The sequence below is a fragment of the Callithrix jacchus genome, chromosome 3 (genome assembly GCF_049354715.1).
Source record: "Callithrix jacchus isolate 240 chromosome 3, calJac240_pri, whole genome shotgun sequence".
Classification (NCBI taxonomy): Eukaryota; Metazoa; Chordata; class Mammalia; order Primates; family Cebidae; genus Callithrix; species Callithrix jacchus.
In genome coordinates this window covers 2,647,652-2,673,329 of record NC_133504.1, presented here as the reverse complement: position 1 = coordinate 2,673,329, position 25,678 = coordinate 2,647,652, and the positions used below count along the sequence as shown (strand labels likewise).

Sequence of the window (25,678 nt, the reverse complement as noted above, 5' to 3'; positions counted from 1 at the left end):
ACTTATTGATTCCCAGTGTTGGGATCCGAGCAACCCACTGTGGCAGCCTAAATAGCAGCGATAAGACTGATGGTGCTCTTCTGCCCGGGAATCTCTGGTCTGGCTTCCCTCTTGAGTCCGCAACAAGTGGCTCTGACTTCCCGGAGCTCCAAACTCCGGTCAGTAGGGGAAGCAGTCCCGTTGGCTCCGCATGAAGAGCTGCTGCACCGAGACGCCAGCAAAACTGCTGCGGCGGCCACAAGAGTCGCGCTGGCGACCCGTGGGGCTCCTCCACTGGAAATCGGCTGATCGGTGAGTGACGAAAATTCGTCTAAAAGTGTGGCGTCATCTCGTTCTCTGGGCTTTCACTGGGAGCTACAATCCTGAGCTGTTAGTAGTCGGCCATCTTGGATCGATCGGCTTTTTATTTCCTTAATGCATCTTTGTTTGCCTTAGTTTACTGTGCTTTGATAGTAGAATCTGACAGTCCTAGCTCTGAACCCCAATACAAGAAAGGTACATAAAATTCGGAAGGCATTTGACTCCTTTAAGTCATATTATTCTGACCTAAAAATATGGCATAGAATCTTTCTGATTAAAGATAATCTGTAATACATAATACTGTATACCTAGCATACAGTAGCTTCCTAAATCGCAGTGATGGTTATTGATATACATTGTATTTTAGTGTCTTGAAAAAATGGCTAATATAGATTCATCACTCAGCAAGCACTTATTAAATGCATAAACACAACATCTACTTTGTGTGTGTGTAAAAGAGAGAGCAAGATGGAGTTTCAAAATTCGCTGTCTAGACGGATTAGTTACTGATAATACTAATAAGCTAACAACTTATAAAGTTTGTCCCCAGCCTGATCTTTTCCTTGTTTAGGGCCAGGGTAGCTTCCTGCCTAACAGGTCAAAGTTTGTTAGATGTTACAAAATATTCAACTGAACAATGACAATATAAAGTCAATGAATTAAATAATGGTACTGCAAAACTTCCAAAATATCAGGATTTTGCATATTTAAGAAAATGATTTTTGAAAACTGGATAAACCAAATGGAAATACGGTTATTTGAATAGATCAGGAAAAGTGATAAAACGCTAGCTTACTAGATCAAGAAAGAAATGAGAAAACACAAATTACCAATATCAGAAATAGGAGAGGCATTATCCCTGTACTATCTCACAAATGTTAAAACCATAATGTAAGAATAAGAAGCTGCATGCTGAAGGAAGAAAGAAACGAAGGAAAAAAGGAAAGAAGAAAAGACAGAAAGATGAGACAGAAGTAAGCTATTTTTATTTGTGGATGACATGATTGTTCACACAGAAAGTCCTAAGAAATCTACAAAACAACTAGTAAATACAATAAGTGAATTGAGCATAGTTCCAAGTTATGCTTATTTTTAAGCAGTTAATTATACTTTTATATAAAGCAATAAACAATTGGAAAATTAAAGTTAAAATACCATTCATAGTAGCACCAAAAAACATGATTCATAAAAGTTATTTCAGCAAAAAGTGGGAATATCTTTACAGAAAACTACAAGATATTGCCAAAAGAAACTAAAAGATATCTAAATAAATTGTGAGACATAAAGTATTATTGGATCATAATATACAGTATTAATATGTTAATTATCCCCAAATTAATTTTAAATTTGACACAATCATAAATATAATCCTAGCAGACATTTTTGTAGAAATATACAGGTTTATTGCTAAATTTCAGATAATGCAAATGAGCAAAAGCAATAAAGTCCAAACAAAACAGAGCGACACCGAGTCAGAGGACCCACACCACGTGATTCCTAGACTCAGAGAACTGCTGTCATCAAGTCGCTTGGTGCAAAACTTCAATCAGCAAACGGAGCATAATTCTGAGTACAAATTAGACTCCAATCATCTTATTTTACACAAAGGTGATTGGAAAACAAAATGTTTTTCAGCAAAGGGTGCTAAAATAAATATCCATATAGAACAAGTAAAATGTAACCCCTATTTAACATGATACATAAAAATTAGTTTGAACTAGTTCATTGATACAAATAAATGTGGAAACTAAATCTATACAGCTTTAAGATAAAAAATTAACATACATTTTTCTTTCTGTGACAAAGATTTCTTATGGTACAGAATTAAATTATCATGACAATGGATAGAGTCTATTAAAATGAAAGAACTTCTGTTCAAAAAAACTCCATTATTGAAAAAAAATGAACAAGTAACAGACTTGGAAAAATATTTGTGAAACAATCCTTAACAAAGAGCTGAATTCTTGATAAATTTAATATTTATAAAGAATTTCTGGAACTAATATTAAAAGCTAAAATGAGCTCATATGGAAACTCGTAGCAGTCATTTCAAGGAAAGATTATAAATAACCAGTATCTACCTGAAATGTGCTCCATATCACTTATATCCAGGGAAATGTAAATTAAAACCTCTCAGATATAAAACAAATAGAAAAATATGATAAAATCTAACATGGGCAAGGGTGGAGAGCAATGGAAATGTTCATAAGCTGGTAAAACTGGAAAATGGTAGAAGTAGTTTGCAAAAAAAGTTGTATTAAACAGCTGAAACTGTATTTATGACTCCATAATTCTAATTCTAGGTATTTCCCTAATCGAAACAAAAACCTGTCTACAAACACTTACATAGGAATATTCATAATTGCCACATTTTTCAATTGGTGCTTTATGGTAGATATTATGATTTTATTCACTGTATATCTATAATTATCTGGTGAGCAAAATAAAAAAATTATATAATGACTACATAGTAATGTGACACTAAATAATACGTAAGTAAATCGTAAAAATATAAAATTTTAGTAATTTGTGTTATTTATTTTTATATAAAAGAAATATATATGCCATTTCCCATCATTGCTTTCTTGACTTCACCAAAACTCCAAGTAAGAAAGACTTTCGGTTTTAAAAAAAGTATATAAATTAACCTTTATATTTGGATCTAAATTTATTCTGAAGACCATCTAACCCAGCCCCCTCAGTTCACCAAAAAATAATATTCAAAAAAGTCAAGTGGCTATTTCTATTATCATGGAAGTAAAAGCATATGACAAGATGTAGAAACCCATAGACCTTCTAAAACTGAGACTATTCTCTTTATTTCTGTGGCATATAATGGCAGTGCTATATTTAATTTTACTTTCATTGTCTGTCGATCTTATAGAAAGAAAGTGTTGACTTTCAATGGGTACTAAATGAAAGCTCTTTTATAATAGGCTTATTAAGCACTGAATCACTAATTTATCACAACTTGCTAGTTCAAATTCTACTATTCTTCCTCGTTTCTACTGAAAGTAAAATAAGTGATTAGTAATTCGAAGTTTTTTTGTTTTTTTTTGCCAGTTTATATTACTTTCTATTAATTAAATCAGATGACCTCTCATACTGTCAGGAGAGAAATAACCACTTGAAGTACAAAGCAGAGGTCTGATGAAGCGAACATTGATTTTTCTTTCCAAGGCATGTGTATCGATCATCAACATCCAGTTGAATTTAGCTTTTCCTGACCATGTGATGTTTTATTGCCAAATGTCTAGTGTGTGGTGCCAGCCACTCAGAGCAGCTGGTGTCAAAAGGCAGTTTGATGTGTATTGTAAAACTAACAGGACCTAAATTAAAAAGGGTGAAGGGCAGCCACTGCAACCAGAAGGGATTTACACGGAGAAGCCACGTCTATTCACAAATGTTCTGTGAGTTTACAGAAAACAATTTGACTGTCATTCCGTATCTGGGTATTTAAACACAGCAGCAAAGTGTCAATATGTTTTTTAATTTAGTGCCAGATAAATATTTAAAGCACAATTCTCCAGATCTCTTCATTCACAAATATCTTAAGAAATACATCTTCTCTCTACCAGGCAGAATATGTGTAATTTGCAATTTTTCTTGGCGCAGTGGAGTCCTTCATCTTTTGTGCACTTTTTCTGCTCATCTTGGATGTGCACTTGCTCCCAGCCACCAAATGACCATATACTTCCTGCGATCCAAACTTTCCTTTCAGGGATTGAGCTGATTTACATAATTTTCAAGTCCATACATTATTTTATGGACTTTTCGGCACATTTGAATAAAGGTTTATTATATAAATTTTAATATAAAAAGACTTTGGTCAAATTGATACACTTCTAATTGAAGAATCTTCGACATCTATAGGGCTGTCTTCCATCAATATAGGTAAGGGAGGAGTGGAAACCTCTAAATTCACACATCTTGCAAACCCAGCAACTCTGTTATCAAGCACTGGACTTAATCATTGGGAAAAAATAAAATATTACTTCAATTGAGAACATTATTTTCAAATATTTAGATAACAAAATTAAAAATTTGGAGTTTTTAAATTTTGTAATTTATCTGGATAGTGAATAATTACATAGATATCAAGGGTTTTCCCCACTGTGGGTTAATTACATCAGTTTAAATAATCTTATATGTAATTATAAAATATACGTTTTAAAAGTCTAAATAAGAAAGACCTAAATAAAATAAGATGCTTTCTGTTAATAGATTTTTTTCAATTGGATGTGTTGAAAACACTGTTCTGCTGCTTCATTAAGTCAGTAACATCTACTTCCCAAATTCTGGAAGGCGTTAAAAATAGAAAAAGATAGATGTTTTAGAAATTTTATAATTGTCTGTGGAAATTAATTTTAAATACCCAATTATGTGAAGGAAATGTAGAGATTCTCTAACACTATCAAGTGAATTGTATAGTGAAAAAGGTTAATCTAAAGGGAAAAACAAATTGTTAGAAGCTGTGATTATGAAATCAATAATTGGTCTTATTAAGATAGAAAGAGAGAAGAAAGGATAGATCTTTAGTGATGGAAAAAATGGGAAATCACAGAAGAAAATGGTCGTGGCATTTAGAAGAGAGAAAGCATTACAGGCTAGACATATATATATAAGCATGGAATCATCTCAACAAGCTGGAGAGAAAGTGGAATGAGAACACCAAGAAACTGGCATGTCAACCGAGAGATTTTTGAATTTGATCTGAGACAGGTGTAGGTTTCAGGATAAGGAAGAGGCGTGATGGAAGCATCCACTGACCAGGCATGGTACCAAACCACAGTCCTGGCATTATGTTTATTTGCACACTTGATTTGTGCTTTCATCAGTTTCTGTTATCTTCTTTTCAGTCACCCCTTTGACCAGCTCAGTGCATTATGGGTAAAGCAATCAGAACCTAAATTGTCAATTTGGCTCATCGCAGCTCCCAAAGGGCTCAGTGAACACAGTAAACAGTTTTTCCCAGTCGTCTCGCAATGAAAAATAAACTGCGCCAACTTGTTTTAGGGACATACTAGACAAAGTCATGGTAGACCCTGCTAGCTCAGTTCCAGGAGAAAGTATTGAGTGAAATGTTACGTGAAGACAGAATGTCTATTGCGTGATTCAGTACCGTGATGGTGGGTATGAGTTCTAAATTATGGATGACTATAGCCCCACACGCCCCCCATCAGTTCTCTCGCTGGCTTCTTGCCTTGGATGTCCAATACCATCAGGCTATCTTAGTCTGTGAACATAGTCTACTGTTTTTCTTGTTAATGTTTTCGATTTTAGCATTTGTTTTTTATTGCCTTTAATGTATTTTCATGTATGTAAAAATACTTGTATGATTAAAGATCAAAACTGTTGTTTTAAACGTACTCATACAAATCTTGCAAACTTGTCTGCCCAGTTTTTAACCATAATTTTTGTTAGTTCCTAGTTTGATATACAGGTACGTGTCCAGTGTTTGGATATATTCTTATTTCTTCTTTTTTTAATACAATATACACAATATCCTGCACCCTCTGCTTTGCTTTGATCACTTACAAATCTATCCCAGTGATTTGCATTCTCGTGTGTGTGTGTGTGTGTGTGTGTGTTTACAGTTGATAATATTCCACTTGGTGATGTGTTCTAGGTTGGTGGGCATTAATTTTATTCCCCAATTTTTTGTTTTTACCAGTAATGGCATACTGAAAAAAACCTGTGCATTTCCCCTATTTCTGGAGGGGTGAATCTTACAGCTATATTTGCAGACTTGGTATTGCTAAGTCAAATAATACAAGTTTCTTAGATATTATCAAATTAGTTCTCCCCATAGGGCTTCTATCAATTTGTACCTCCACCAAGAAATCGGAGCAACTGGTTCTCAGAATCTTGCCAAAGAGCACATTTTCAAAGTTTTCTAGTTTTGCTAAGCTGATGTGTGAGAAATACTACTAAGTTCTAAAATGTTTCTAACTAGATAGCAAGTTAGCAAGCATAACAGAGGAAAGACGACTTGTTCTCATTTTATAGTTTTAGCAAAGTCCTAGTATTTAGAAATAGTTCTTTAGAGTCTTCAGATTTGCAGAAAAACTTTAAAAATACCAATAGCAGGCATTAAAACATTGGTTCATTTGACAGCCAGGGGAAGAGCTGAATCTTTGTATTTTCTAAAGAAAAATGTTTATAAAGCCAGTTTTATATTTCATTTGGAAGTGAATACTGTCAGCTGGATTCTAATATTGCACATAATGCGGTTGAATATGCTTCATTACAGTCATACTGTTCCAACTTACATGTATAAATGTTTCTTTCATTTGTATAAATAAAATGACCTGAAGATTCTCTTCTAAATTAATTGTCAATCTCCTAAGATTTGACATTCAGTCTGCCATCCATTGCAATTAACTGAGAAGTAAAAATAATAATAGTAATAACAATGACTTTTTTATTTTCATGGAACAATGGAATTTCATCTAGATTTTCTGATTGATTTGTTATTTTACTTTGCCATTATAATTCAATTTCTGTAGCTTTTCCATTCATTCCTCGAAGGCATTTTTATCATCCATGAAAATCTGAAATAAAAAGGAAAAATATTTCAACATTCATTTCCCCCACAGGGGTCCTGGTGCTGCGCCACAGCAAATGACTAAGCAGAACAGACATTTTCAATATCGTTAGTGCCAGAAAGTTTCAGCCCTTTAATACGGTTTTTTTTATTGCTCACGAAACAAATGAAAAAACTGAAATGACTTATTGTTATCAGTAATACTGATTATCCAATTATCCAACAACAAAATAAAGGCAGCCAACAACCCCTTTTTGGTATATTATGCTATGCTAGAAAATAAATTATTATTAGTATGTTTGTATATAAGAGACTATTATATTCTAGATTGTATTTAAAGCAACAGTACTTGGTTATCAAATTATTTTATTATTACATAGCTTCCTTCTCAGAATGTACTTGTAATTTTTTCTAAAGAGAACCAAGACTACATAAAAATGTAGCATCATGTTCATCATTGACTTTTAATAGAGAAAACACACAAATAGCAATAAATGCTTCATACTTAAAGTAATAACTGAATTGTCACAAATCCTTCAATATATAAATTTGGTAGATTCCAGAGATGCTTTAGCTCATATAAAAACCCAACACATTTTGACTATAATGAAACTAGATTATTATTATGTTTCAATCTAGACGCAAAATATATGCTGAGACAAAGGTTTTGAAATAAGTGTGTGTTTCTAATAGGTAAAAATGGAGGGAGAAAAGCTGTGTGATGAAGTGAAAGTTTTATTTCCAAAGATCATATGTATATGCATGCATTTTCCAAGGATCAAGAGAAAATTCTAATGATGAACTTGACGATCTAACTTTAGAACCAACTAGTACTTTACCAAGTGATAAGATATTCCAGGTAATAACCCTAAAAGGAATAGAGCTTTATTTTACTAATTAATCAATAATTAATCACCTTACTGGACACCTTTGAGTCCTTAGATTGGGCTTCAACTTTCACCTGGACCTTGATGGCCATTTTTAGAAAACTTGTATGTGCGTTTGGAGGCAAGAGAACACACTGGCTTTAGAGTCCAGAATTCTTGCATTGATTCCTTCTCACGTATGAGGCCTGGTGTTCCTTTCACTGTGACGTAAGTTGAAAATATTCAGCTGGCTTCATTTCTGAGTGTTTTCGGAGGGCCAAGACTCCGTTTAGAATCTTTATTTATAGCTGGACTTCTGCCTTCGTTTTCACAGGTACTGTATCCTTGCAAAATATTTTGATGTTGTATTTCGGGCTGTGATCTTGCAGATGAGGTTTAAGAGGGCTGGACGGTGGATAGGCTCTTACTCACCCACAGGGTTTTCTATTTTGGCGCAGTTGGCAGTAGTGCTTCCTGAAGGGTTGGGGAGGAAAGGGAGGATCCCTCCCCCGGTCTGAACACCAGAGAAACCCCCTGTGATCACTGGGTTTGTGCCTGCATTTTCTCGTTAGGTGGTGCGGTCCATGGGGCTCCGTCAGGCAGGGGCTCTACCCTTGCAGGTGGGTCCGGCGGAGGGACGGAGGCATGCTTGTCACCCGCTCACTCTGTTATCCCGGCATCGCCCTCTTCTCAGTGTTCTGAAACTGACTACTTCCCGGTCTTGGGCAGGGCAGCAGCCGGCAGTGGGGGTGCGTGGAGTCACCGGGTCCCCCGCCGGGTGCTGCCCCGGGGAACTGGAGCTGTGCCCACCACAAGGTCAGGCAGAGGTGGCTCTGCCCAGCTGGCACGTCCCTCCTGGCTGGGAGCAGCCTGGGTGAGTGTGGTTGCCTGCTCTGTCACCCAGGTGCTTGCCTGCCCCCAGGATTCAGGTGCAAGTGGGTCCTCTGTGCTGGGAGCTCCCGCAGGCGAGGCCTGCCCGGCGATGAGCAGCAGGGGTGAATGGGGTCCCCCTCCCAGCGTCCCGGTGCTTCCCGGGGGACCGTGGAGCTGTGCCCGCCTGCGGAGCTCCGGCAGAAGCGGAGCCACGGGGCTGGACGCGGGCTCCTCTCCGGCCCTGTCTGCTGCGGGGTAGCCGCGCGGCCTCCGGGCAGTGCGACCGTGTGGCCTCCGTGCAGCTGTGGCGCTGCGTCCACCGCCCGCTAGGGGTGATCCGCAGACCTGAGCGCCGCCTCCGCCAAGACGCCAGGCGGTTATCTGCATCCGCGGACTGGGAGACGGGAACATCCGGGTCTCAGCCGGGAACATCCGGGTCCCAGCCGGGAACATCCGGGTCTCAGGCAGGCACAGGCCGCGTGGGAGGAGTGGTCCCCGGACCCCTCACGCGCCCTTCCTCGCTGTGGAGCGGCCGCGGCTCTGCAAGGACGTCGGCTGAGCTGTTCAGCCTCGTTCCCTTCCGTTCTCTGAGTCCCCTGGCTGCCTTGCTGGATTCCAACACGGTTTCTTAGACGATGCGATACGCTCGCAGGGTCCCACCCCTCCCTGAGAGAGGCGCACTCCGGACGTTAGTCCGCCATCTTGAACCTCCGCTTGCTCACTTTTTTTTTTTTTTTTTTTTTTATATAGAAGTGTGTAGTTTTCAACTGCTTGGAGACTTTGCTGTTATTTTTCTTTTGATTTCTAGTTTGTTCCTTGTGGTCAGATAACATAGTCTGTATGATTCAATTTTTGTAAGTGTTTTTTTAATAGCCAAGTTCATAGTCTATTTTGATAACTATTCTGTGGGCGCGTAGAAGAGGTGGCGTGTTATAAATGTTATAAACGTTTACCAGATCCTGTAGGTTTTTGAGGTCCTCTTACATCCTTGGTGATTTCCTGTCCACTTACTGTTTTGGCTGTTGTGAGGGGGTGTTGAGTTCTCCAATGAAAATCTCTTTTACAACATGCTCTTACGCAGCCATTTTGATTTCTTAACCATGAGGAGATATGTTATGACTTAAACCTTTATTCTTCTAAAAACTTTATTTTCTAAACCTACCGAATTAAATGTAACCAATCTAATTTCTTCTCAGTAATTCATTTTTATTCTTTAACGCCTGTTCCCTAGAGGTAGCACTTATTATTTACCTCCAAAAATGCTGGTTACAACAAAATTATTTTTGGCTGCTTCTTTTTCTTCCCCAAATACATTTTCAAAACTCGTAGAGACGTTATGTATGGGAGGCAATGATTTTCAAGCCTTTTTGAGAACCAAATATTAGAACCCTAAGGGATTTGAGAAATAAAGTTCACTTATAAATAATAGACTAGAAAGAATGTATGACAAAATAAAAGTCAGTTTCCATGCCCTGAAGGAAATGAAGATCCCTGTACTGGGAATGGAGAAAAAGCCGTAAGTTCATAGAGTTAGCAAAAATTCTCACATCCCTAGTGTGATGTGACCTGCTAGAATATGCCACTTTAGGTAATGGGAGGAATCAAGGACCAGACAAGAAAAATGGGGAGTTAACAGATAAGCCAGGCATGCCTTCCTTTCCCTAAACTTGACAGTTCTTTCTCAACGTTTTGTTTTTTAGATTCATGGAGTACATGTGCAGGTTTGTTAACTTGAGTGGATTGTGTAATGCTGAGGTTTGGGGTACCATTGATCCTTTCATCCTGGTAGTGAGCCTAGTACCTATTAGGTCGTGTACTAGTCCCCAGTGTCTGTTGCTGCCATCCATGTGTGCCCAATGTTTACTTCCCACTTTTAAGTGAGAACACCCAGTGTTTTGTTTTCTGTTTTTCTGTTAATCAACTTCAGATAATGGCATCCAGCTCCATCCATGTTTCTGCAAAGGACATTATTACATTTTTTCCTATGGCTGTGTAGTAATCCATGGTGTCATGGTGTATATGTACTGCGTTTTATGTATCCAGTCCACCAATGATGAGTACCTAGATTGATTCTACGTCTTTGCTATTATGAATAGTGCTGCAAGGAACATCCAAGTGCACGTATCTTTATGCTGCAGTGACTTTCTTTCCTTTGAGTATATATATCCAGTAATAGGATTGCTGGGTTGAATGGTAGTTCAACTCTGAATTCTTTGAGAAATTGCCAAACTTCCCGCCACTGTGGCTAAACTAATTTATATTTCCATTAACAGTGTATAAATGTCCCTTTTCTTTGCAGCTTCATGAACATCTGTTACTTTTTGGCTTTTTAACAGATACCATTCTGACTGGTGTGAGATGGTGACTCATGGCTCTGATTTGCATTTCTTGGATGATTAGTGGTGTTGAAGATTTTTTGATATGCCTGTTGCCCACTTGTATGTCATCTTTTGAAAAGTATCTATTTATGTTCTTTACCCACTTTTTATTGGGGTTATTTGGTTTTTGCTTGCTGATTTGTTTAAGTTTCTTATAAATTCTGAATATTGGGCCTTCGTCAGATGCATCATTTGTGAATATTTTCTCCCATTTTAGAGGGTGTCTGTTTACTCTGTTGAGTTTCTCTTGCTACGCAGAAGCTCCTGAATTTAATTAGGCCCACTTGACATTTTTTGTTTCTATTATAATTGGTTTTTAGGACTTAGACATAAATTCTTTGTCAAGGCCAATGTTGAGAAGAGTATTTCTTAGGTTTTCTTCTAGAATATTTATAGTTTGAGGTCTTACATTGAAATCTTTAATCCATCTTCAGTTAATTTTGTATATGGGGATAGGTAGGAGTTCAGTTCATTTTTTTCTGCATATGTACAGCTAATTATCCCAACACCATTTATTGAATACAGAGTGCTTTTGTCATTGCTTGTTTTTGTTGACTTTGTCGAAGATCAGATGGTTGTAAGCATGTGAGTTTATTTCTGGGTTCTCTCTTCTGTGCCATTGGTCAATGTGTCTATTTCTGTACTAGTACTATGCTGTTTTAATTAGTGTAGCCTCTTAGAATGAACTTGACAATTCTAATAAAGCTTTTCAAAACTTAACTAGAATTGTAAGGAAGAAAATGGAATTGACGAGATTAATCCAGAATTGTGTGAGAGTAAATTTCTAGCCACTGGAATGAAATAGCTGCTCATGTTACAAATTAAGTTCAGTTATAGGAAAACAAAGCTGCTTTTATTTTTACATCTAAGTTAGCAAACTACAAAATGTCTATTGGCCACAACTATATTAATCACACAAACAGACTCAACCCACCCTGCGTTTTACCAGAGTACTGGTCTCTTTTCCATTTGTGACTCTGAAGACTGTAGTAAATGAAGGGGTATAAGAAGTCAGTGAGGGGTGAGAATTAGAAATGTGGGGAGTGTCAGGGATTTTAAAAAAACCATTTGGAAATCAAGAATGTTGAAATGTTAATGGCTTGGAATATGAATATCAAAATTTTCAAAAGTTCATAAAAGCCACCTGTGGCCAGGCATGATGGCTCATGGCTGTAATCCCAGCACTTTGGGTGGCTGAGGTGAATGGATTGTTCATGGTCAGGAGTTCAAGACTAGCCTGGCCAGCATGATGAAATCCTGTATCTACTAACAGTATGAAAGTTAGCCAAGCATGGTGGCACATGCCTGTAGTCCTAGCTACTTGGGAGGGTCAGGCAGGAGAATGGTTTGAACCTGGGAAGCAGAGGTTGACGTGAGCTGAGATAGCACCGCTGCACTCCAGCCTAGGTGACAGAGTGAGACTTCATCTCAAAAAAAAAAAAAGCCACCTTCAAATTGTCTCTCATATATTACACTATGCCTTTCCAAGGCATTCCGGACAAAAGTTCACATGCCGCAGCTCAGTCCTTGGACTTTAAGAACAGCATAGCCTATAACCTTTCTGCATAGCAAATGTACCCGAAGTTATAACCTAAATTCATACGTGATAACTACAACAGAAAAAACTAAAGTGCTTTATAGAAAAAAATAGCAAAAATCAGATATAAATATCTTTGCTTAATTGATAGTTCTAATTCTTAACTGAGTAATATCATTAGTGAGGATAATCATTTCATCATCTGAGCATTATAGTGAAGGGTAGAGCTGATAGTACATTCTCAAGACATGTGAGTTTTCCTTAATCTGACAAATGCTACTTCATTATAATCAGTACATTGGGTAAATTATATAATCTGTCTAAATCTTCATTTCTTAAAAACAAGTGAAAATATTATAGTGGTGAATAAATGAGGTTATATATGTTGACACCTTAGATATTAAAAAATATACAAGTAAAATTAAACCATTATTATTACATCATAATTATGTGATAATCACAATTAATTGAAAACCTAATTTCTCATTAAATGTAAAGATTTTGATAGGAAATATTAATTTTAAGATAATGGATTTTATGCTAAAATATGTATATTCTTCATTAAATTAATATTAAAAATTATAATGCAGACAGATCACTTGAACTTTCCGCTAAGCATTATTTGAAAATGTCAAAGATGAAATCAACTTCCTATTCTAAATACAGTGTCTTTTGGATTCGCTCTTTTTTTTTACATTGTTCAGTCAGGTTTCCACAAACTTTGCCAAATTTGAGGTTGGAATGGATCTATAGATATTCACATCACTTGAATTTTCAGTTCAGTGGTAAAAACAATCATTATTTGCTTCTACCATTAGGATGGTTGAACAGATTATAAATTAAACAGGTGCATACTTAAGGTGCATCCTGTTTCATCATTCCAGCATTAATTATATTTACCTGCATTATTTCTCACATTTGGGATCACAAAAGTTAGAAACCATTTGTCTCCATGTTTCAGAAATTACGATTTTATGAAAAGGAAAAGCAAATAGACACATTTGAAAGCATCATTTTTTATTACTTATAGTTTATCAGTGTATTTTTATGTATGAACACATGAAAGTATTAATTTAAATATGTGATCTACATTACATTAATGTATGTAATGCATTTTATGTTATTAGGTTGCAGTACATATAATGATATGTAATGCATTTTATGTCTCTTTGGCTTGACTATTTTTTCATCTACCAGAAGCTTCTTAACCATTAGAGTTAAGCTGTGTTTAACTTAATTAGAGATTACTGATACAGTTCATGAAAGAGCCACTTTTTACGTTTGTAATCCTTTGGGAAATCTTTTAAGTTAATGACTTTTATTTCTGAAACTCATAATCTCCCAGGCACAAGAAGCACACTTCGTTATATTTAAAAGAATAGTGGTTCCGGAGATGGCAAAACCCACTTCAAGGAAAATAAGAATCACAATAAAGTCTTACAGGAGCTGAAGGACAAAACAGCCAGTATAAAAAAGAACCTAGTGAGTCTGAAAGAGCTGAATAAAGCAATATAAGAATTTTACAATGCAATCACAAGTATTAACAGGAGAATAAACCAAGCTGAGGAAAAAATACCAGAATTTGAAGACTGGTTCTGTAAAATAAGACAGTCAGACAAAAATAAAGAGAAAAATAAAAAGGGAAGAACAAAACCTCCAAGAAGTATGGGATTATATAAAGAGGCCAAATCTGTGAATCATGGATATCCCTGAAAGCAACAGGGAGAAAACAAAAAACTTGAAAAACATTTCAGGATATCATCCATGGAAGCATCCCCAACCTTGTTACAGAGGCCAACAGTCTCATTCAAAAGAATACAGAGAACTCTGAGAGATTCTGCACAAGAAGATCATCCCTGAGAGACATAATTGTCAGATTTTCCAAGGTCAAAATAAAAGAAAAAATGTTAAGTGCAGCGAGAGAGAAAGGACAGGTCACCTGCAAAGGGAACCCCATCAGGCTAACAGCGATATCTCTGCTGAAATCCTACAAGCCAGAAGAGACTGGGGGCCTATATTCAACATTCTTAAAGAAAAAAATCTTCAGCCAAGAATTTCAAATCCAGCTATACTAAGCTTCCTAAGTGAAGGAAAATAAGATCCTTTCCAGATAAGCGAATGTTGAGGGACTGCACTATCACTCGACATGCCTTAAAAGAGATCTTGAAAGGAGCACTAAATGAAGAAAGGAAAGCCCACTACCAGCTAGTATGAAAACACACTTAAACACAGAGACCTGTGTCACTGACAAGCCGACATTATAACCAGGTACAACACAATGACAGGATTGAATCCACACATATCGAGTTGTATAAAAAAAGCAAAACCCAATAGCATGCTGTCTTCAAGAAATCCATCTCCCATATAATGCCACTCATAGGTTCAAAATAAATGGTTATAGGAAAATATTTCAAGAAAACAGAAAAAAGCAGGGATTGCAATCCTAATTTCAGACAAAAGAGATTTCAAAACACAAAGATGAAAAAAGACAAAGGCATTAAATAATGGTAAAGGGTTTAATTCAACAAGACCCAACTATCTTAAATATATATGCACCCAACACAGTGTGGAACCCAGATTCATAAAGTGAGTGCTTAGAGTTGTACAAAGAGGCATAGACTCCTCCTACACAATAGTGGAAGACTTCAACCCTCCACTGACAGTATTAGAAAGATCATTAAGGCAGAAAATTAGCAAAGATACTCAACCTAAGCTCAACATTGGACCACATGGATTTTTCTTAATGTCAACCTAGGCAGTATCATCTTGGACATAGGAATGGGCAAAGATTTCATTACAGAGACACTAAAGGCAATTACAATGAAACCAAAAACTTACAAGTGGAATCTAATTAAACTCAAGAGCTTCTGCACAGCAACAACAATTTTAAAAACTATAAACAGTGTAAACACACAACCTAGAGAATGAGAAAATATTTGCAAACTATGCATCTGACAAAGGTCTATTAACAAGCATTTATAAGGAATTTAAACAAAGTTACAAGAGAAAAACTAACCACCCAATTAAAAAGAGGGCAAAGGACATGAATAGACATATCTCAAAAGAAGATATACATGTGGCCCACAAGCATAAGAATAAAAGCTCCGTATCACTGATTATTAGAGAACTGCAAACCAAACCACATTGAGACACCATCTCACAGGAGTCAGAATAGTGATTATTAAAAAGTCAAAAAAAAGATGCCAACAAGGTTGCAGAGAAAAGGGAACACTTATACACTGTTAGTGAAAGTGTAAATTAGTTCAATCATTGTGGAAAGCACTATGGCAGTTTTTCAAAGAGCTAAAAGTGGAAATACCATCTGACCCAGCAACCCCATTACATTATTTACACCCAGAGGAATGTAAGTCATTTTACCATGAAGACATATGCACACAAATGTTCATTGCAGCACTATTCACAATAGCAAGGCAGGGAATCAACCTCAATGTCCATCAATGACAGGCTTGATAAAGAAAATGTGGTGCATATATACCATGGAATACTATGCAGCCATAAAAAAGAATGTGATCATTTCTTTTGCAGGAGCATGGATGGAGCTAAAAGCTATTATCTTTAACAAAATAATGCAGGAACAGAAAACCAAATACCACATGTTCTCATTTGTAGGTAGGCACTAAATGATAAGAACTTACTAACACAAAGAAGGAAACAACAGACAGTGGGGCCTACTTAAGTGGGGAGGGTGAGAGGAAAGAAAGGAGCAGAAAAGGCAGCTGTTGGGTACTGGGCTTAGTACCTTGCAATAATTTGTGCAGCAAACCCTCATGACATGTGTCTACCTGTGTAATAAACCTTCACATGTACCCCCAGACCCAAAATAAGAGTTAAAAAAAAACAAAAGATGGGAAGGCTGCATGCCAAGGTGTTGACAATAATTTCACAGGGGCAATGAAATTATGATTACTCTCCTTTCTTCTGTAGTTATTTTCTGTATTTTTTCAAAATTTCCACCATAAAAATTTGTATGATTTTTGAAATCAGAAATAAACAAATAATAGAATAGAATAGAGAATAATTAAAATCCAGTTTTGAAAGCAGGACTTTGCCAAGCATCTTCTTGCCTAGTCTCTGCTACCAGTTTTAAGTGACAATTTAGAAATTGTTTCTTTTTTTTTTTAATTTTATATTGCATTTTAGGTTTTGGAGTACATGAGCAGAACATGCAAGACAGTTGCGTAGGTACACACATGGCAGTGTGTTTTGCTTCCTTTCTCCCCTTCACCCACATTTGGCATTTCTCCCCAGGTTATCCCTCCCCACCCCCCCCCACTGGCCCTCCCCTTTTCCCCCAATAGACCCCAGTGTTTAGTACTCCCCTCCCTGTATCCATGTGTTCTCATTTTTCATCACCCGCCTATGAGTGAGAATATGCGGTGTTTCATTTTCTGTTCTTGTGTCAGTTTGCTGAGGATGATGTTCTCCAGATTCATCCATGTCCCTACAAACGACACAAACTCATCATTTCTGATTGCTGCATAATATTCCATGGTGTATATGTGCCACATTTTTCCAATCCAGTCTATTATCAATGGGCATTTGGGTTGATTCCAGGTCTTTGCTATTGTAAACAGTGCTGCAATCAACATTCATGTACATGTGTCCTTATAGTAGAACGATTTATAGACTTTTGGATATATACCCAGTAATGGGATTGCTGGGTCAAATGGAATTTCTATTTCTAAGGCCTTGAGGAATCACCACACTGTCTTCCACAATGGTTGAACTAATTTACACTCCCACCAACAGTGTAAAAGTGTTCCTTTTTCTCCACATCCTCTCCAGCATCTGTTGTCTCCAGATTTTTTAATGATCGCCATTCTAACTGGCGTGAGATGGTATCTCAATGTGGTTTTGATTTGCATCTCTCTGATGACCAGTGACGATGAGCATTTTATCATGTGACTGTTGGCCTCATAAATGTCTTCTTTCGTAAAGTGTCTCTTCATATCCTTTGCCTACTTTTGAATGGGCTTGTTTGTTTTTTTCCTGTAAATCTGTTTGAGTTCTTTGTAAATTCTGGATATCAGCCCTTTGTCAGATGGGTAAACTGCAAAAATTTTTTCTCATTCTGTTGGTTGCCGATTCACTCTAGTGACTGTTTCTTTTGCCATGCAGAAGCTGTGGAGTTTCATTAGGTCCCATTTGCCTATTTTGGCTCTTGTTGCCAATGCTTTTGGTGTTTTGTTCATGAAGTCCTTGCCTACTCCTATGTCCTGGATGGTTTTGCCTAGATTTTCTTCTAGCGTTTTTATGGTGCCAGGTCTTACGTTTAAGTCTTTAATCCATCTGGAGTTAATTTTAGTGTAAGGTGTCAGGAAGGGGTCCAGTTTCTGCTTTCTGTACATGGCTAGCCAGTTTTCCCAACACCATTTGTTAAACAGGGAATCCTTTCCCCATTGCTTGTTTTTGTCAGGTTTATCAAAGATTGTATAGTTGTAGATATGTTGTGTTGCCTCCGATGCCTCTGTTTTGTTCCATTGGTCTATATCTCTGTTTTGGTACCAGTACCATGCTGTTTTGATTACTGTAGCCTTGTAGTGTAGTTTGAAATCCGGTAGTGTGATGCCCCCCGCTGTGTTCTTTTTGCTTAGAATTGACTTGGCTATGCGGGCTCTCTTTTGGTTCCATATGAAGTTCATGGTGGTTTTTTCCAGTTCTGTGAAGAAAGTCAATGGTAGCTTGATGGGGATAGCGTTGATTCTGTAAATTACTCTGGGCAGTATAGCCATTTTCACGATATTAATTCTTCCTAACCATGAACATGGAATGTTTCTCCATCTGTTTGTGTCCTCTCTGATTTCGTTGAGCAGTGGTTTGTAGTTCTCCTTGAAGAGGTCCCTTACGTTCCTTGTGAGTTGTATTCCAAGGTATTTTATTCTTTTTGTAGCAATTGTGAATGGCAGTTCGTTCTTGATTTGGCTTTCTTTAAGTCTGTTATTGGTGTAGACGAATGCTTGTGATTTTTGCACACTGATTTTATATCCTGAGACTTTGCTGAAGTTGTTTATCAGTTTCAGGAGTTTTTGGGCTGAGGCGATGGGGTTTTCTAGGTATACTATCATGTCGTCTGCAAATAGAGACGATTTGGCTTCCACCTTTCCTATTTGAATACCCTTTATTTCTTTTTCTTGCCTGATTGCTCTGGCTAGAACTTCCAGTACTATATTGAATAGGAGTGGTGACAGAGGGCATCCTTGTCTAGTGCCGGATTTCAAAGGGAATGCTTTCAGTTTTTGCCCATTCAGTATGATATTGGCTGTTGGTTTGTCATAAATAGCTTTTATTACTTTGAGATACGTTCCATCGATATCGAGTTTATTGAGGGTTTTTAGCATAAAGGGCTGTTGAATTTTGTCAAATGCCTTCTCTGTGTCAATTGAGATAATCATGTGGTGTTTGTTTTTGGTTCTGTTTATGTGGTGAATTACGTTGATAGACTTGCGTATGTTGAACCAGCCTTGCATCCCCGGGATGAATCCTACTTGATCATGATGGATAAGTTTTTTGATTTGCTGTTGCAATCGGCTTGCCAATATTTTATTGAAGATTTTTGCATCTATGTTCATCATGGATATTGGCCGGAAGTTTTCTTTTCTCGTTGGGTCTCTGCTGGGTTTTGGTATCAGGATGATGTTGGTCTCATAAAATGATTTGGGAAGAATTCCCTCTTTTTGGATTGTTTGAAATAGTTTTAGAAGGAATGGTACCAGCTCCTCCTTGTGTGTCTCGTAGAATTCGGCTTTGAACCCATCTGGACCTGGGCTTTTTTTGTGAGGTAGGCTCTTAATTGCTGCCTCGACTTCTGACCTTGTTATTGGTCTATTCATAGTTTCAGCTTCCTCCTGGTTTAGGCTTGGGAGGACACTGGAGTCCAGGAATTTATCCATTTCTTCCAGGTTTACTAGTTTATGTGCATAGAGTTGTTTGTAATATTCTCTGATGATGGTTTGAATTTCTGTGGAATCTGTGGTGATTTCCCCATTATCATTTTTTATTGCATCTATTTGGTTGTTCTCTCTTTTATTTTTAATCAATCTGGCTAGTGGTCTGTCTATTTTGTTGATCTTTTCAAAAAACCAGCTCTTGGATTTATTGATTTTTTGAAGGGTTTTTCGTGTCTCAATCTCCTTCAGTTCAGCTCTGATCTTAGTTATTTCTTGTCTTCCGCTGGGTTTTGAGTTTTTTTGATCTTGCTCCTTTAGCTCTTTCAATTTGGATGATAGGGTGTCAATTTTGTATCTCTCCATTCTCCTCATATGGGCACTTATTGCTATATACTTTCCTCTAGAGACTGCTTTAAATGTGTCCCAGAGATTCTGGCATGTTGTGTTTTCATTCTCATCGGTTTCAAAGAACTTCTTTATTTCTGCCTGCATTTCATTGTTTACCCAGTCAATGTTCAAGAGCCAGTTGTTCAATTTCCATGAAGTTGTGCAGTTCTGGGTTGGTTTCTGAATTCTGAGTTCTAACTTGATTGCACTGTGGTCTGAGAGGCTGTTATGATTTCAGTTGTTTTGCATTTGCTGAGCAGTGCTTTACTTTCAATTATGTGGTCAATTTTAGAGTAGGTGTGATGTGGTGCTGAGAAGAATGTATATGCTGTGGATTTGGGGTGGAGAGTTCTCTATGTCTATCAGGTTTGCTTGCTCCAGGTCTGAGTTCAATCCCTGGATATCCTTGTTGATTTTCTGTCTGGTTGGTCTGTCTAATATTGACAGTGGAGTGTTAAAGTCTCACTATTATTGTGTGGGAGTCTAAGTCTCTTTGTAAGTCATTAAGAACTTGCCTTATGTATCTGGGTGCTCCTGCATTGGGCCCATATATGTTTAGGATCGTTAGCTCTTCTTGTTGTATCAATCCTTTTACCATTATGTAATGGCCTTCTTTGTCTCTTTTGATCTTTGTTGCTTTAAAGTCTATTTTATCAGAGATGAGAATTGCAACTCCTGCTTTTTTTTTGCTCTCCATTTGCTTGGTAAATCTTCCTCCGTCCCTTTATTTTGAGCCTTTGTGTATCCTTGCATGTGAGATGGGTTTCCTGGATACAGCACACTGATGGGTTTTGGATTTTTATCCAATTTGCCAGTCTGTGTCTTTTGATTGGTGCATTTAGTCTATTTACATTTAGGGTTAATATTGTTATGTGTGAAGTTGATACTACCACTTTGATGCTAAGTGGCTGTTTTGCCCTTTAGTTGTTGTAGATTATTCATTATGTTGATGCTCTTTAGCATTTAGTGTGATTTTGGAATGGCTGGTGCTGGTTGTTCTTTTCTATGTGTAGTGCCTCTTTCAGGAGCTCTTGTAAAGCAGGCCTAGTGGTGACAAAATCTCTGAGTACTTGCTTGTTCGCAAAGGATTTTATTTTTCCTTCACTTCTGAAGCTCAGTTTGGCTGGATATGAAATTCTGGGTTGAAAGTTCTTTTCTTTAAGAATGTTGAATATTGGCCCCCACTGTCTTCTGGCTTGTAGTGTTTCTGCTGAGAGATCTGCTGTGAGTCTGATGGGCTTCCCTTTGTGGGTGACCTGACCTTTCTCTCTGGCTGCCCTTAGTATTTTCTTCTTTATTTCAACCTTGTTGAATCTGACGATTATGTGCCTTGGGGTTGCTCTTCTTGTGGAATATCTTTGTGGTGTTCTCTGTATTTCCTGCATTTGAGTGTTGGCCTGTCTTGCTAGGTGGGGGAAATTTTCCTGGATGATGTCCTGAAGAGTATTTTCCAGCTTGGTTTCATTCTCTTCATCCCCTTCTGGTACACCTATCAAACGTAGGTTAGGTCTTTTCACATAGTCCCACATTTCTTGGAGACTTTGTTCATTCCTTTTTGTGCTTTTTTCTCTGATCTTGGTTTCTCGTTTTATTTCATTGAGTTGATCTTCGACTTCAGTCAGTCTTCGAATTCTGCTTGGTCAATTCGGCTATTGAAACTTGTGCATGCTTTGCGAAGTTCTCGTATTGTGTTTTTCAGCTTCTTTAATTCATTCATATTCCTCTCTAAGTTATCCATTCTTGTTATCATTTTCTCAAATCTTTTTTCATATCTTTTTCAAGGTTCTTAGTTTCTTTGCATTGATGTAATACATGTTCTTTTAGCTCACAAAAGTTTCTCATTATCCACCTTCTGAAGTCTAATTCCGTCATTTCATCACAGTCATTCTCAGTCCAGCTTTGTTTCCTTGCTGGTGAGGAGTTTTGGTCCTTTCTAGGAGGCGAGGTGTTCTGGTTTTGGGTGTTTTCCTCCTTTTTGCACTGGTTTCTTCCCATCTTTGTGGATTTATCCACTTGTTGTCTGCGTAGTTGCTGACTTTTTGATTGGGTCTCTGAGTGGACACCCAGATTGTTGGTGATGAACTATTTCTGTTACTTGGTTTTCCTTCTACCAGTCTAGCCCCTTCGCTGTATGATTGCTGAGGTCCACTCCAGGCCCTGCTTGTCTGGGGTGCACCTATAGCAGCTGCGGAAAAGTGAGGGATGCTACCAGTTTCTTTTTCTGCTATCTTTGTCCCAGAATGATGCCTGCCAAATGTCAGTCTTTTGGATATAGAGGGGTCAGGGAGCTGCTTGAGGAGACAGTCTGTATTTTGTAGGAGCTCAATTGCTGAGCTGTGAGCTCTGTTGTTCATTCAGGGCTGATAGGCTGAAAAAAACCCTTTTTTTCTCAGATGCTCTGTGGGGGAGAGGTGGGTTGAGGCTTTCCTTGTGAGTTTCCGCCTCGCTGTCCTGCCCAGCTAGGAGGCAGTCAAATCACTATTTGCCTGCCGAGGCTCCGCTCTGCTGGTGTGAGGTTCACCCTGTTGCTGTAGTCTCTGCCCTTCTGCTGCGGTCACCGCCCTGTTGCCACGGTCTCCACCCTTTTGCCACGGGCTATGCCCTGTAGCGGAGTCTCTTTGTTGTACCGGGTTGCTTCGGCAACGGCAGGCTACATCAGCAATGGGCGTGTACCTCAGTGGGGGCTGATTGCCTCAGTAATGCCAGACGCCCCTCCCCCGTGGAGCTGCGCTTTAAGAAAACCTCCTCAACGGGAGGGTTTGGAATCGCCGTTTTCTTTGTCACACTGCGCTAGCCCAAATGCTTTGTCCCTGGGATTTCCTGGGCTGGCTCACTTCCCAAGTCCTGTTCAGTCTCAAGTTTAGCCCTCTCAGGTCTCAGTTTGTTGGTTCAACAGGGCACCCGTAACAGTGCGCTTTTGTATGGAGCGCTGTGGAGCGCCTCTGCGCTCCGGCGCGGGCCGGAGCCACACCGGCTGCCGGCTACACCAGCTGAGACCTCTGCCTGGCGTCCCGCGTCTCTTTTATACCTGGGAATTTTCCCGTTCTGTGGGCAACTAAGATTCGTCTGGAAATGCGTCCCCAACTCACCCTCTCCACGCATCCGGTGAGAGCTTCAATCCTGGGTTGTTCTCACAGTGCCATCTTGAGTCCTCTCCAGAAATTGTTTCTATATTACCATCTCTTGGTGCTCGATCTGTCACACTATCTCAAATAGTTTGTATTTAGACTTGAATGACGCATGGGATGTTTCAGATCTAGCACCCACTTCTTCCAAAAGCAATAGAACTGCTGGGGTACAAATGGTGGTCAAAACACTACACATTATTCTATAGAACAAGGCCTAATTATAAGGAGTAATGTTGCATGTAATGGTTTTTTGGAGGAACTATGATTTCTCTTGCCTAAAAGAATAAGAGAAAGACAAATTACATGCTAAATAATAGGTTTTAAAATAATTACAAATAACTCTCAATTATCTATGCAATGTTGCACCCACTGCCAGCACTAAGGTTAAGACCCTAACCCAGCTGGGACCCTGTGCTCTCGGCAATGCAGTCTCTGTGCAGACAGCTGTGCCCTGTTCCCTCAAGCAATACCTCTTCCCACTTTGCTATTCATAAAATGCAAAAAGAAGTGTCAGAGATGAGGTGTGAAGTGGCCCCATTTTATGCATCTGTGTAGAAATGTTCCTTCAATCATCAGTCAGTACGAGAAGATCTGGACTTGCTTTTGCACATTCATTTTAAGGGTATTTATTGAGTAACTGAAATGTGCTAGACCGTGCTCTAGGTGTTGCAGCTCTAGCAGTTTTTTTTTTTAAATGGCAATGACTGCCCCCCATGGAGCTTGCATTCTCTTTAATAAGGAGCCGGCAGGTTTTTTTACACTTGCTGCCTTACTCCTCAGCCCATGCTCTTCCCAAATGCTCAGTCTTTTAAAACTTCTCCAAGTCTAAAAAAATCTCATCATAAAACAAATTCTGAAGTATAGATGACTGAGTATGACAGACCTTTAAAAATGAGGCTTCTGATTCTTCTCTTTTACGTAAGAGAAGCAAAGGTTTCCTGGTGATGGAACAAATGAGCCGATGTCCTCTTTCATTAAGTCAAGTTTGAGACACTGATGAAATGCGAATAATCCCTGCTCTTCCTAGGTAAAGGGCTAAAGAGCATTTAAAAGCTCTTCCCTTCAACACAAAGAGCAACAAAACCCAGTTCATAAGGGATGGTTCTGGGCCAAAGAGACCAGTAGATATTTTGACCAAGCCCTATAGGAAATAGATTAGAAAGTCAGCAAGGCCAGGTGAGCCTTCATGCCAGAAGCATTGACATGGCCTCCTATACATGCACCAGCTTTTATTTCACATTTTCAAGGCATTGTTGCCCTTTACTGAAAAGAACCACCTTCCCCAGACCTAGGGGAAAGTATGTTGTTTCCCAGCTGGAAGCAGAATGCATTTTCATCCTCCAGCTTCTACTTTCTTGTGTGAGATGAGGATGAAGACCTAGAATGTTCTCTCCATCCAAAGCCTGCTCTGTGTGACTGCTGGGTCACTAAGAAGCATTCAGATAAATGTCACCAAACTTCCCAAATGCTGCTGGTTATACATCAACTGTTTCAAGACAAAACCGAGTCTAGCTTTCTTTATTAAAAATAAATGTTTGAATTATTTTTGTCAATGCTTGATTTTTTATACAAATGAGCAAGTTTTTCTGAATAAGTCATCAAACTGCACATAATTTAAATATGTTAAGAATAAAATTACACAAATATTTTAGTGTGCTATAGATATGAATTTGACTCATATTAGATATTAGATTCCCCATATCAGAAAAACCAAATGATACGAGTGAAAGGGATGCCATTGCATACGGTAACTGTCAAAACCTCAGTGAATAATATGCAAGTCATTTCCCAGAGTGCATGTTGTACAAAACAGAATCAGTGAGGACTATGTCATTTATACTCTTAATGCAGTAGCTATTATTACTTGGTAAAACATGTCTTTAAGATCTATGTTTTGTTATGGCAGTTTTATTTTCATTTATTTAATAAACATTTTGAGCCCTTTCTATGCACCCATCATGATACGGCTCAGAGGTGGTGCAGAGGCGACCATGAAATAGTCAGTGTTTTCAATGAGTACATAGACTAGTGAAGGAGAAATAAGATGTAGATGCAATCAAACATTTACTTGCAATATTTTAATTTGTCCTACAATGAGTTACAAAAGGAAACACACAGCAGTAAAATTGAACTGCGCCTGTGGAATCTGAGAATGCTACCTTGAGGAAAAAATAGCTAAAAAAAAATGTTAAAAAGTGAGAAGTTAATCAGGTAAAAAAGAAGGAACATTTATTTGTTCGAGGCAGAAAGAAGAGTCTGTGAAAATGACCAAAATTTAGCACATTTGAGAAACTGAGAGAAACACAGTGTGTCATGAAATTGAGTAAAACAGATAGAGGTGTAAATTTGGTAAGAAATGAGGTTGGGGGCCAGCAGACCACAAATCACAAAGGATGAGGAACTGGACCCTCTTGAGACAGTAAGAAGTCTTTGAAAGATTACAGACACAATCAACATGATGAGATTTCTGTCTTTTTTTTTTTTTTGAGAGGGAGTTTCGCTCTTGTTACCCAGGCTGGAGTGCAATGACACGAGCTCAGCTCACTGCAACCTCCGCCTCCTGGGTTCAGGCAATTCTCCTGCCTCAGCCTCCTGAGTAGCTGGGATTACAGGCACGCGCCACCACACCCAGCTAATTTTTTGTATTGTTAGTAGAGACGGGGGTTCACCATGTTGACCAGGATGGTCTCCATCTCTTGACCTCGTGATCCACCCGCCTTGGCCTCCCAAAGTGCAGGGATTACAGGCTTGAGC

At 38.3% G+C, this 25,678-nt stretch overlaps 1 protein-coding gene across 1 annotated transcript; it reads right to left on the bottom strand.

Moving 5' to 3' along the window:
* Positions 1-6,702: 6,702 nt before the first annotated feature.
* LOC128931523 (uncharacterized) lies at positions 6,703-9,048 on the bottom strand. Its single transcript, XM_054252680.2, has 2 exons — positions 7,764-9,048; positions 6,703-6,854 (listed from the first exon to the last, which is right to left on the bottom strand). The coding sequence occupies exon 1, from the start codon at positions 9,037-9,039 to the stop codon at positions 8,473-8,475; it is 567 nt and encodes a 188-aa protein (XP_054108655.1). The 5' UTR covers positions 9,040-9,048; the 3' UTR covers positions 6,703-6,854; positions 7,764-8,472.
* Positions 9,049-25,678: the final 16,630 nt, after the last annotated feature.